This window comes from Gouania willdenowi, chromosome 4 (genome assembly GCF_900634775.1).
Source record: "Gouania willdenowi chromosome 4, fGouWil2.1, whole genome shotgun sequence".
Taxonomy (NCBI): domain Eukaryota; kingdom Metazoa; phylum Chordata; class Actinopteri; order Blenniiformes; family Gobiesocidae; genus Gouania; species Gouania willdenowi.
This window is the reverse complement of record NC_041047.1, coordinates 12,958,546-12,971,725: the sequence shown is the minus strand read 5'-3', so window position 1 is coordinate 12,971,725 and position 13,180 is coordinate 12,958,546. Positions and strand designations below refer to the sequence as shown.

The window sequence follows — 13,180 nt, the reverse complement described above, 5'->3', positions numbered from 1 at the left end:
TTACACCAAATGTTTTGACTCAACAGCATTAGCTCTGTGTTTGTCTCTGTGCTGTCTGTGATGAGATCAGCAGATGTTACTTCTCTGCACTGATGGTTTTAGTGTTTTGGTTCAGAACAGACTCTCACCCTCTGTTTATGGGACGCTGCCTTGCTCAAAGGAGGAGGGAAGTCTCCCTGTGGGCTCTGATGGAAAAACCAACTTTGTGTAGGTTTGTGTGTGTGTGAGAAAGAGAACACATCATTTCTGCTTTGTTTTGTTTGTGAGGGTTTTTCTCAAGGTTCTGCAGTTCCTCCAAACAAACCTACGTGACTGTATGTGCAGTTAATGGCTAACTTTTAACTCTCAAATTCAAAATAAGATCTTAAACTGGCAAATAAAGCTGCATTATGCCTGTGTTGGTGTGTGTTGACACAAATGTAGCAAACATTTCAGTTTATTGTTTCACGTTCTCCCGGAGGAGAAACTTTGCAGATCTGAATTTCATCCTGAATCAGCGCAGCGAGCAGAAACTTCTCACCGTGAACTTTGCCGCTGTGAGGAATGTGAAGGTCAAAGGTCGAGTGTAACAACCTCCTGCAAACTTCATCAGCGATGGTTTACTGCAGCATCAGCAGAGCGCATGACCTCCATGGGAAGCTGCTGTGTTCCTCAGCATGACCCCAGATTCTCCTCCGACGTCCAACTTCACCTCTTTGCAGTTTCTGGGTTACGTAACATCCAATGGTGGCTTGGATAAAAGGCTTTTATTGGAAAATGTAACAAAGTGAAACAATTTCAGCTGCTATTTACAATGAAAAATATGTGTCACACTAGAAAAAACGTATGTATTGCATACTTTTAAATGTTTTGAGACTTCTGGAAAATCACTCAATGCAAATTTCGTATTTTTATAGATTTGTGTTAGGCATTTATTTTATATGTAATTCATTTGTAACCATATTGTACGTGTTGACCATCAGAGGTGTAAAAAGTACTGATATATCCTACTCAAGTAGAAGTACTGTTACTTGATTGAAACTGTACTCACTACAAGTACAAGTAGGTCATACATAAAATACTCAAGTACAAGTAAAAAGTAGCTCGATTAAATAGTACTCAAAGTAAACGTGACTAGTTACTTTCACCCCCCACATTTATTGTTGGTAATACATCTTGCCACGGTTCCCTTGTACAACTGGAACTTAATTTATTTTGTACAAAGGCATCTGTATAAAATAAAAGGTTTGTTAAAATGTACAATTCTTTAAAAAAAAAAAAAAAAACACCAAGGAATTTAATTCAAAATAAAACAAAAACGCAGGCTCTAAATTTATAAACTCTAAAATGAATTATGATTACATTTAATCTGATTGGTCGGCAATGACGTGATGCATTTGATTGTTTTCTGGTCATTTCATTTTTTGTAGTTTCACATTGTCCGTTGATCATTTTAAAACAAAAAAGAATAATTTACAAAGTAACGGTTGGATGTAGAAATGTAATGAATTACTTTACTTCTTTTGAAACGTACTTAAGTAAGTAAAATTACTGATTTAGAAATATGCTCAAAAAAATACCCATAAAAGTGAATTACAGTAACATGAGTACTTGTAATCCATTAGTTTCACCTCTGTTGACCATAAAAACAAATGAGCACTACCACATTTCTCATCTTTTTATTAAAGATATGATGTCTTTGTGTCATCTCAGTGTAAAAAGCAGGATTGTTATTGTCACAAACAGCTTCATTCACATTTAGGTTCAGATTTTAAAGTCTGATTATTTGTATCCTCTGATTCTTTTTGGCAAAACGAGAAAAAAAAACCCACCAAAGATCCTTTCAACACAACTACAGATGATGGAGTACTAGCGGTTGAAGGAAAGCCATCATGCATGAATCGTGGATTTTTACAGACGTTCAAATAAAAAGGCTTGGTGTCCATGAGAGATGGCCGGTGGGTGGAAAATGTTTGCCAAAGTATTTACAGAGTCCTTGTGCTGTGGGAAAAGGTGGAAAGCACCATAATGCTCAAAGAGAAAGGCTCCTCATTTGGCAAATCATCAAACTGCACCTTCCCTTAGAAAGGAATAGGAAGTCCCACCACCTGGACCTACTCAGCTTTCTTCACCTTCCTCTTACGAGCCCCTTCGCTCAGCTCTTCCTTGGATTTCAGAGGAGATGCTTGAGCTCCGGCAGCGTGATGGTGATCCTCCTCCCCGCCACCCAGAGGAGAGCCGAACAGCACGTGGCAAACCCAGGACTCGATGAGGGCAAAGGGGGAGCCGTGAGAGTGTCGGGCGGTCATGAACACCTGAGAGGAATCAGAGGAAACCCTTTTGCTCAGTTCTCATGTGATTATATCACCAATCCTAAAATCTATCACACAGGTTACTGCTGGTTGTACCTTGCTGGTAACCATGAAGAGGGTGAAGATGAGGATGAGGGTGCTTTTAGACACAGGCAGCCAGTGAGTCTCCTGCAGCGTGAAAAGGATGGCTCCGTAAAGACTGGCTTTGGTTGGGCTGCAGTAAGGAAGACAGAAAGACACACACTGACTGCAACAATGGAACATTTTTTCATCTGACATTTACAACATTCCTAAATCTTCTGAAACTGAAAACATGTCCCAAGCATAAAATATAAAACTTTTATAACTTAGAATACAAACAAACTTAACAAACTGCTGAGATTTTTGCTGGAGGGGGCGAACCTTTCTTTAACCTCCGGTCGTCCTTTAATATTTTTGTCTGTTGTTCTTTATGTTGTTGTTTTTTTTTTTTTTATCGTAAAGTATGCAATGCGCTCCCTCTGAGTGTGAGTGGGTGTTAATGTTAATCTACAAATCGAATGTCTGTGTTGGACCCTGTTGGCAGGGCGGGGGTGTCCGTTGTGGGGGCGGGGCACCCTGCCAAATACACTTTACCTGAAACACTGAACAATAAACAAATGAACAATATGTCACATTGCGGGAAAAAATAACACATTAGGTCGCTTCAACAGGGTATCTATCCTACATCAATGAGAAAAAAAATATTTAATGTCTATAATGCATTAACCACTCAGCGACATTTTCATTTGTTATCATGTCATGTCTGGGGCTGCGTAGAAATGGATCAATGATATAGAGTTGATGTTTTTTAATGTCATTAGAGAAATGAATAGCTGTACTCAACTCAACTTAAACAAGCACTAGTGACACTAAATGCTTTACATACAGTAAATACTAACAGGCAGAGTGGAGGGATATCATGTACAGGAAAAATGGGCATAATGATCATATCCCAACTTATCCATGTTGTATGTTTCCTTTAAGCATTATTATTATTGTAAAGGAGATCATTAAGTACCTACTGTAAGTAAGGATTCACTGTCAAGACAAAATGGTATATATTTTTAAAATAGTACGGATAGCCCTCTGGGTTTATGGGTAAAATTAGCTTGGGAAACCTGGGAAATCCAATGAGCTCTGGTTATAATAATAGGTCGTGATCTAAAGTGAGCTGGTCTGAAGCATGGAAATCCAGGGATTGCCCCGGGCAGGAGTCAATACATAAATTACATTAAAAATGTTACATTTCAATTTTAAATATAATATATATATATATATTTTTTTTTAATTAAAAGTATTTTTGAGCAAAGCAATCCTGTGATTGCTTACAGCCTTGGTTATGCTTTCAAAGTAAAGCTTTTCACTTTAATAACTCCTGCACAGCACAACGACAAATACTTGTTTCAGACATTTCACCTGAAGCCATGTACCCACTATTCCTACACACTTAAAAACATAATAATGTAATGTCATATACACCGTAGCCCTACAGCACAAATCTGGCCCTTTAGACCATCAAATTGCAGGAGAAAGTTAAAAAGACAGAAAAAAAAACAATTTATTGTCCAAATTACCAAATAATTCAGTTGTAGATAAATCAGCTAGGATATCTCAGATATCTAATTACACAAATTCAATGTATGTTCCACAATATTTGGAGAATTGCAATTTCCCCATGACTGTAGTCATTTTAGATTTAAAATGGTTCAAAAAAGTCAATTTTCCTACAATTATTTAACACAATTTCCACAAATTAAAAAAAAAAAATTATCACTAAATTAATGAAATTTGAAAGAGCAAATCCTGCAGGGACTGATATGTCACTTATTGCTAGGATATTGTTGGCACCTTACATACTTTACGTATGATTTATACATTGTGTAAAGTACAAACTTGAGTACATTAATCAATGTTTTTTTTTTTTATTTCTGTTCACGTACCCCCTATGACAATTTACATACCCCTGGGGGTACCCGTACCCCACTTTGGGAACCTAGGTTTAAGGGAATTGGTCTAACTAGTATGTAGTACCAATTCCTGCCACACGAGGGAGACCAAATCAACACTTGATCAATATCGCCCGTTTCAAAAGCCAAACTCTTCTACCGTTTGTTGTAACTATTTTTGTGATTGTTGTGTATTTTTTTCCTTCAGCTTACGTACAATGACATGTTGAGGACCTCGTTAGTTTCAGGTCTCCACACACCACGAAGCAGCTGCTCAAAGTTAGACATTAGAGCAACTCCAGATCCTGCGGACACAGAAACAGACAGAGAAAAGGTCACGTTAGCATTGCAAGACAAATGCCTTTTTTTCTTACCTCAGAAAGTTCAATATGAGCAACACTGAGGCTAAATCACAATGAATAAAGCTGCAGTTTGTAGGATCCTCTCTCTGCTGTGTTTTGAAACTGAAACTGAACCTGAACCTCCTTTACTGGTATATTTTCTGGGATGCTCTTAGTGATTTTTTTCTAGTGACAAATGTATGGACTTTATCTTGTGTTTTTGGAGGTTTTTGTGGTGTTTTAGAGACTCAAATTCAGTCGAGCAGCCAATAGTAACGCCAAAAACCGCTCATGGAGCACACGTGTTTGTAGAAAAATCTCTGATTGGCTGCTCCTGGATTAATAAATGTCATTTTACAGAGCCAGGAGAAGGAGAAAAGCTTCTCTGTCCACTCAGAACACTTTGATTGCAATATGCTCTAAGACGATTATGGATTTTTGATTAAATGATTCCAGAAAAAAGTTACATATTGCAGCTTTAAATGGTGAGCCACTGAAGTGCTGATATCTGATCATTTCTCCTTTAAAACATCTATGACAGTTATTTTTGATCAGCTATCCACCTGAAGGGTGTTTGGGAGGATTTAGTTTGAGTTTATATTTTGGAGAAGAGCCGACATCAGCCCAAACTTACCTTTAACATATCCAACAATCACCATGATGAAGAAGCCATGGTGATAGGCATGGAAGGCGTGGTGAACACCTGCAGCGATCTTACGAGTGCGGACGACTTCCTTCAGGGCGACCAACACCAGCTTGACGGGCAGGAAAGCCACACATTTGTAGAAGAGGTTAAGCGGGCAGTAAAAGATGAGATACCTGCGTTTGTAGATGACAATGGGACAAAACAATACCATTTGCAAAACCATTTCGAAATCAACACTTAGAATAATAAATCATCTTATTGTTGTATTAGCAAATTATAATGATTTGGATGCAACCTGGATCTAAAAATAATACGTTCAGCCTCAAAGTCATTCTGGTACGAAAGTAGATGAGGGCCAACTTTGATGATGAAAATAATTTTGGGCAAATCATGATCAAAGTTGAAAATTCGAGATTGAAGTTGAAATATGATGTTGAGGTTGAAGTTGAAAAGACAAGATTAAAGTAGAATTTTGTAAAATAAACTCAAAATACAATATCGTGATAAAAAGTAGAATGTTTGCTTCCGTACATTTGACTTCATTAGCAGACCTTCGACTTTTATCACGATACTGTATTTTGAGGTTATTTTCAAAATTTTGACTTTAATCTTGTCATTATATTTCAACTTTGTTCTCAAAGTTTCAACTTTATTCTCAAAATTTCAACTTTAATCTTGACATTTTGACTTTATTCTTGATTTTTCCAAAATTACTTTCTCCATCAAAATTGGCCCTAATCCACTTCCGTAATTTGGTATTTTATTAAACTGGGTCAGAATAACAGTTGTCATATTTAGCCTTTTTCTCACTCAAATTAGACAGTTTTAGAAATTGTAAAATTATTTGTCATTGGTGGAAAAACGAGAGATCTCATGGTTTGTCGCCATCTTATGTCGCCCTAAATTGTAGTTCTTTGCTAAATCACTACGTAAGAGGAACAAAGCGACCCTAGAATAACAGACTTTGTCACACGAGTCCTGAGGTCTGACTCCATACATTTGACCTTGAAGCTGCCCTCTGAGGTCTGAAGCTGTTCCCGGGATTTTCTCACCAGACGGCTGAGGCCAGCAGGATGTGGCTGTTGTGTTGGAAATAGTCGAGCGGGCTGTGACCGAGCATGATGTCTGCCAGGATGTAACTACCAAAGCAGTAGAGCATGGCACAAAGCCAGGAGGCCACAGGACTCCTGCGGGAAACCTCCACTGAACCTGCAACATAGAAGACGAGCCGTCAGTGAAGACATAGTTACCTGCGTGATGGGATCGATCGGGCATGACACACCCACCTATCTACGTGCTTTTAGAATGGAGGAAGAAACCTATAAGGACTTGAAGGAGAATGTGCCAACTCAGCAGTAAAACAGCAGATTTTTGTTAAGCCATGACCCCAAAAGAGCACCAAGAAAATAAAGGTTTAAAAAAAAATAAAAAAAGTCACCATTTCTTTATCTTTCTGCCTTTAAAGCTCATATCTGTAGTTTCTGAGAAATCTATGTATATGTATGATTCTTTAGAAATGCCAAAAAACGCTTAACTAGTCATTTACTATGGTCTACCGCCGCCGTCATTCATATACGTCCGTGTAATATATATAAGTCCCGTCTTCGTCCAATAGACCCCTATACAAATTGAAAATCACACCGTGATTGCCCAACCAATAGGTTTGGACTTCCTGTAGCTGAGACTGTCGATCAAAGGAATGCGTGTGCACGGAAACAAGGTCGCCCATCACAACAGCAAACAGGTATCACTCTGAGCAGCATAGCGCTCCGAAACGCCAAAGTTACCCATTCCCATTCATGAGCCATGCACCTATATCAATGCGACCCGATGCAACCTTGTTATGTTCCGCTATGCGCGTACACACAAGTAGTCTGGGCCTGGTTAGTAGTTGGATGGGAGACCACTGAGAATTCCAGGTGCCACAGTGGGGTGGCAGTCACCCCAGTGGTATCTGTCATTGTGTCCTTGGGCAAGGCACTTCACCTACATTGCCTGGTATGAATGTAGTGTGTGAGTGAGTGTTGGTGGTGGTCGGAGGGGCCGATGGCGCACTATGGCAGCCTCGCTTCCGTCAGTCTGCCCCAGGGCAGCTGCAGCTGTGGCTACAATAGTAGTTTACCACCACTAAGTGGGGAGTGAAAGAATAATGCCTTAATTCTGTAAAGCGACTTTGAGTGTCTATGATAAAGCGCTATATAAAATTGATGCATTATTATTATTATTATTATAGAGGCGTGGCTTCTGGTAGATTGGCAGAGGCAGGGGGAGGAAGTGCAGCTGTTTAGGGAAGGACATCGGGATGTTCGCTTTTGAATTTTCTCTCTCTCTTTTCATCCTCGGATAATCGCTTTAAGCTGCTATCAACAATCCTTAACGTTTTTAGAACTCTACCTTGTAGTTCACTGGTGTTTTAACAGATCGAAAGTTGTGACAAAATAATGGCGGATGTTGATTTTGTGGCTTTCCACGTAAGCACAATGCGACCTAAATGTAATAACTTTCTTTCTCATCTAGTGAAAAACACAACAAATCACAGTAAGAATTGAGTAAAAACACTTTTTCAATATCAAGAAGGCAACTTAAAACACAGTCTGTTCTTCTATCATAAGTTTAGCCTGATAACTTGAGGCAGTTTTTATAAAAGTTGTGGAAAAACCACAAAATATAACTGATTATTCTTCCTCTGTGTCAGCACAGATTAGGCTTTACTTTGCTGCCTTTTGTTTTTACTACAGGATTCCCAATCCCACAATGCAATGCACAAAACGTTCCCAAAGTTCAAGTCAGAAAACCATTTGTCAACAAACCCCAGTGTTTGTGATGAAGTTAACTGAAGTGATCGGCAACTTCAGCCTTCGGCATTTGTTTGTGAGAAAATTCTCATGTTTTGTGGAAGAAAAACCTTTGATTAATTGATTTTCTCATGGTTTTCTTCAAGATATATAAACTAGATTTGTTATTTACGGTGTTTTTGATTGGCTTTGTAATGAGTTTAAGCAAAGTTAGGAAAGTTGGTGTTTTAGACATTAAAAAATCCTAACTTCTGAGGTAATTGTACCATTTTGGTAAATGTCAAACACTTCTGCAAACACAAAAAAATCAGAGAAATATCTATTTTTGTTTTATTTTAAACATTTCTGCCCATTGCTGGTGGTGAGCCTCAGGAGTTTGGTCCTTTATCATTGAATCCATGCTGTGTCTCCGCTCTGTATCGCAGTCAGCAAACACTCATTCCAAGACACGCCCTGATAATACACTCATTTATCATAAACCAACATTGACTCAAGGCTTTGCCTCGGTTATAGGTGAAACTTTAAAAAGCATCACAGTGAAATGTGATGCTTTTTAAAGTGTCTCGCTTACAGTATACAGTACATATCGTAGCCGTACATTAAAACAGTGGCTTGTCCTGCTCACTGTGCTCGAACAAACTCCAGGGGTTCTCATGATGTGGGTCAGGACCTAAAAAGTGGGTCTTTTTACAACCCCAACAGTAATAAGCTAAATGTTTTTGGTATTTCTTCAACCGATAGTCATGTAAGGGTAGGCTAAGAGAAAAATGCCACTTTTTGTTCGATATATTTTTTATTTTTAATTTATAGCTTATTGTTGGTCATAAATTCAAGTGAATCTTTCTGGTGTCATGTAGCAGTGTCTGTGGTGTTTTTAAGAGGCTGAGGTTGCTATATCATTGTGTACACACTGTGTCGTATTAATGTAGATTTCATTTTAAATGCATGCCGATAATCAAGTTTTTCCTCTTTTGGCTTTTACAGCATTTTAGTTTACCGTCAAAATATTTATTTTGTTGTGTTTCCTAGCCTCGTATTCTTTATTATCTCAGGCATAAAATGTGGCATGTACAAATTAAGGGTGTCCCGATCCGACATCGATACAGGATATCGGTCCGACATTAGCCTGAAAACAAATATCGGATATCGGATTCAAGTTCTCGGATTTTCTTTTTTTTTTTTTTTCCACAATTTATTTATTTATTTTTTTATTTCATTCAATTGTAGAATACTGTAGATATTATGTTGAAGGTTAAAAATGTATGTAACCAATTGGTCAGTTTTTCTCACACCTACTGTTGCTGACTTTTCAAGCCTTTTCTAACATTCCACACTACAAAATAAGTCATCTTTATTATTTTATTAAAGAGAAAAAAAAGTATGTATGAGACGTTGCTGATCTCGAATCAATATCGGTATCGGCTGATACGCAGGGCTGCAATATCGGTATCATATCGGAATAGAAAAAGTTGTATCGGGGCATCACTAGTACTAATATTAAATCTATCCACTGATTTTGGTTGTAAGGTTGTAAGGTTTGTCACATGATCATCAGAAAGCTGTATATCACGACTGTGTGTGTGTGTGTTTTTGAAGGGTTAGGACTAGACGCTGTGGTAATATTGTTACACTTTTACAGTAAACCGAAAAGTGGAGCACAAATCTCCTCCAACAGGTGGGCGGAGGATGTGGTGGTGAGACCAGAGATCCAGGGCAATCTGATCCAGAAGAATGCCACACTATAAATACGTTTCCCCCTCTACGGCTCCCCCTGCCTTGCAACTGTCAGGCCCATCTTAACCTTCGACCCTTCCGCCGTATCCTTCTTCCGATGATGTCGACTTCTAAAAATCCCATGAATGCGTTACACTGACAGGTGTGAGCAGGGACACGGAGAGAGACTGCGGGTACAAGCGCAGCAAGCAGAGCTGACGGTAAAAATATACACATTGAAATAAGGCGCTAGTTTACAACATGAAAAACACACACGACCGCACATTTCACTGGGTTTTTTTTTTCAGTTGCACAATGAGAAACACAACCAGGGAGATGTGTTCACTGTGAGAAATATACAGTCACAGCTAATGAAACTCACTGCACCCACTGATAACACAGACACACAAACACTCATATACCTGTCATATTTTCCCATCCCTTAAGCCCCAAAACCATTTTTCTTCTGCTGAAAACAAATGTATTTGGGTATGAAGTCATGTTATTAATTGATCCATGTCCAACTTGACATTTAGGTTAAAATATTTCAATTTGGCATATATTTTTTTTTTTGTAAAACTATAAGAGTGACTGCCATCTATGGGTTGAAATCCAGCTATTACAATCAAATGTTGCTATTTGCTGAGAATGGTGGTTTGTGATGTTTTGGTGGCTTCTTACATCACGACCCTCCACTGTTGGCCCCGCCCCTCCTATTAAAATTAGCACCTGTGAACTCTACAATATGTGGCGAGTCGGTTAGAATTGAGAGAATTGTGAATAGAGAACTATAGTTAGCATTGAGTGGGTAGCTAGCATAGCATAGATTGTTTTTTAGAGATTTCATAGTACAGACTGGGCGTATCCTAAAAACGACCCATAATCAAGGTCGTTTTTTTTAATTTTCCAGCCTAGACACACGTCAGCCAAAACTTGGGGTCACTTTACACTCTTTTAACAAAACATGCTGCCAACCATACATGGAGTTTGCGGTGGCAAGGGGACCCAAATTCATTAAAAAAATATATATATAAAAAATGTTCTCTCATATTACTTAATTAGTGAATAATATAAGTTAAAAGGTGAAGCGACACTGCACCCAGCAGTTCATTTATGGTACTGCAGCCAAAATGAAGCAGAAAGTGACCGAAGGCCAGATTTTATCATGAATTTACAACATTAAATGACGCATCAACGCAAATTTTTGTCGTCGACATTATTAATTATGTTACTAATGATTTTTGTATTATTGTATATGTTACACACATTGTGGTTGGTGCGACTCACAAGATAGTCTATATATTTAATTCTATCTTTATTTTATTCCCCCCCAGCAAGAATCCCAAACTCTGCCTATGCTGCCAGCGTCGTTCACAAAGCAACACAATGTTGCAGTGTAAAAATCGGATGTGTTGCAAGTGTTGCACAGTACTTATGGTTGTCACACCTGTGATTGCCACACACACAAACACACACACAGATGTATTTATTTATCTGTAACAATGACGTGTTTTGTGTTTCTTTAGTCTCTGTTGCAGGTTCATGCAAATGTATCCTCAACTTCTGAGGTTAAACGTTCCCATGTTTGACTGCCAGATCGACACCTCGCTGTAGTGTCTGCAGAAAGTTCCATGAAGCAGCAGCTGCAGCCATGAGCTTCACAGGCTCTCACTCCATCTATTTCAGGCTCTTCTATTTATTCCTGTGGAGTTGATGGTATGCACAGGCTGATGCTCAGGTTTCAGGCTCGGTTACTCACAAGAGTTCAAGATCTGGGGAAAAAATATGGAGCTTTCCCAAAAGATGATTTAATCCACTTGAGGGATTTCCTTTATTTTGAAGGGGGTCAACCTTCCTTCCTCAGACAGTGAGCTGCAGCCTGACTTTATGTAACAGGTCATGCTTTATAAGGAGAGGGCACTCACAGGGATAAAAGCTACAGAAAGGCCTTGTAGGGATATCCAAGGTGAATCTATAACCCTTGTTAAATAACAGTTATGTGTGAAATTATACCCTATAAGGAAGTCCCTCAGTTTAAATGTATGGGGTAATTAATAATCAGATAAATCCTACTCAAGTAAAAGTACTGCTACTTGATTGAAATTGTACTCAAGTACAAGTAAGTCATACATAAAATACTCAAGTACAAGTAAGAAATAGCTCAGTTAAATAGTACTCCAAATAAAAGTGACGAGTTGCTTTCACCGCCCACATTTATTGTTGGTAATAAATCTTGCCACGGTTCCCTTGCATACAGTAAATATCTCATGTATTAACTTAAAAAGGAAGAGATTAAATCTCGCACTATTGGAACTTTATTTATTTTCTACAAAGGCATCTGTATAAAATAAAAAGGTTTGTCAAAATGTACAATTATTTTATAAATTCAATTAAAAAAAATAAAATAATATAATAATAATAATAATAACCAACATAATATAATAATAATAATAATAATAATAATAATAATAATAATAATAATAATAATAATAATAAGGCTCTAAGTATAGCTAAAACAGTGCCATGTGGGTAACAAAAACACAGAAAGTGGCTTGGCATTGATAAGAAATTGTAAGAACATATGAATTATGTTCAATGTAGACCATGAAACTGAAATTTAAAAAAAAAAAAAAAGGTAATAACGTGAGTACTTGTAATCCATTACTTTCACCTCTGTTAATAATTATTGATACATTATTGTGGGTTTGTAAATGTTCTTTGGTGAGTGGAGCATGCACCTGCCTCACAGACAGGTTTATATTCACACCAACACAAATGTAAAGTAAATAAAAGCCAATAGAGGCAAACAGAGGGAAGTAAAGCTGACTCACCTGGCTCATATTTGAGGTAGAGAATCGACACGATGTAATAAGCCAAGTCAAACACAGGAAACATTCCTATTTTGGAGAAAACTTGGGCAAAATCGCCCAAATTCAGAGCTGCCAGCACCTCCATGTCGTTTGTGTGGTAACAGCGGTTCCTGTGCGGGTTTGTTTGGTATTATTTGGGTCGTTTTTTTTTTCTTCTTATATTCCGACTGCGCAGTCTGGATCAGACAGACCCCCAAACCCGGACCACCGACTCTCCAGCAAAGCCCCCTGGTCTCAGCAGTGAAAGCATGAGACACTCAAGCCCGACTATTAATACCACTCATCATCCTGACAACCTTAGCATCATCATCATCATCATCAGCATCATCATCATCACTGTGCCAGCTGCTGCACCGCTGAGCCTCTTACACACAACAGGAGACTAAAGGATATTCAAACACACACTGAGACACAACCACAGTGTCTGTTTTAATGCGGACAACAACAGAACAGTGTGTATATTCACACAGACGATCTCGATCCTCATAATAACGACCCTAATCCACACATTTGGATTGTGTTTACACCGCAGTATGCAGTCATGTAGGGCAGATAGG

At 38.3% G+C, this 13,180-nt stretch overlaps 1 protein-coding gene across 1 annotated transcript; it reads right to left on the bottom strand.

The window, feature by feature from the left end:
• Positions 1-1,642: 1,642 nt before the first annotated feature.
• On the bottom strand, positions 1,643-12,885 carry tmem38a (transmembrane protein 38A). The gene is made up of 6 exons (XM_028445219.1): positions 12,585-12,885; positions 6,298-6,454; positions 5,234-5,418; positions 4,476-4,563; positions 2,388-2,505; positions 1,643-2,294 (listed from the first exon to the last, which is right to left on the bottom strand). The coding sequence occupies exons 1-6, from the start codon at positions 12,706-12,708 to the stop codon at positions 2,094-2,096; spliced, it is 873 nt and encodes a 290-aa protein (XP_028301020.1). The 5' UTR covers positions 12,709-12,885; the 3' UTR covers positions 1,643-2,093.
• Between the last annotated feature and the right edge of the window lie 295 nt (positions 12,886-13,180).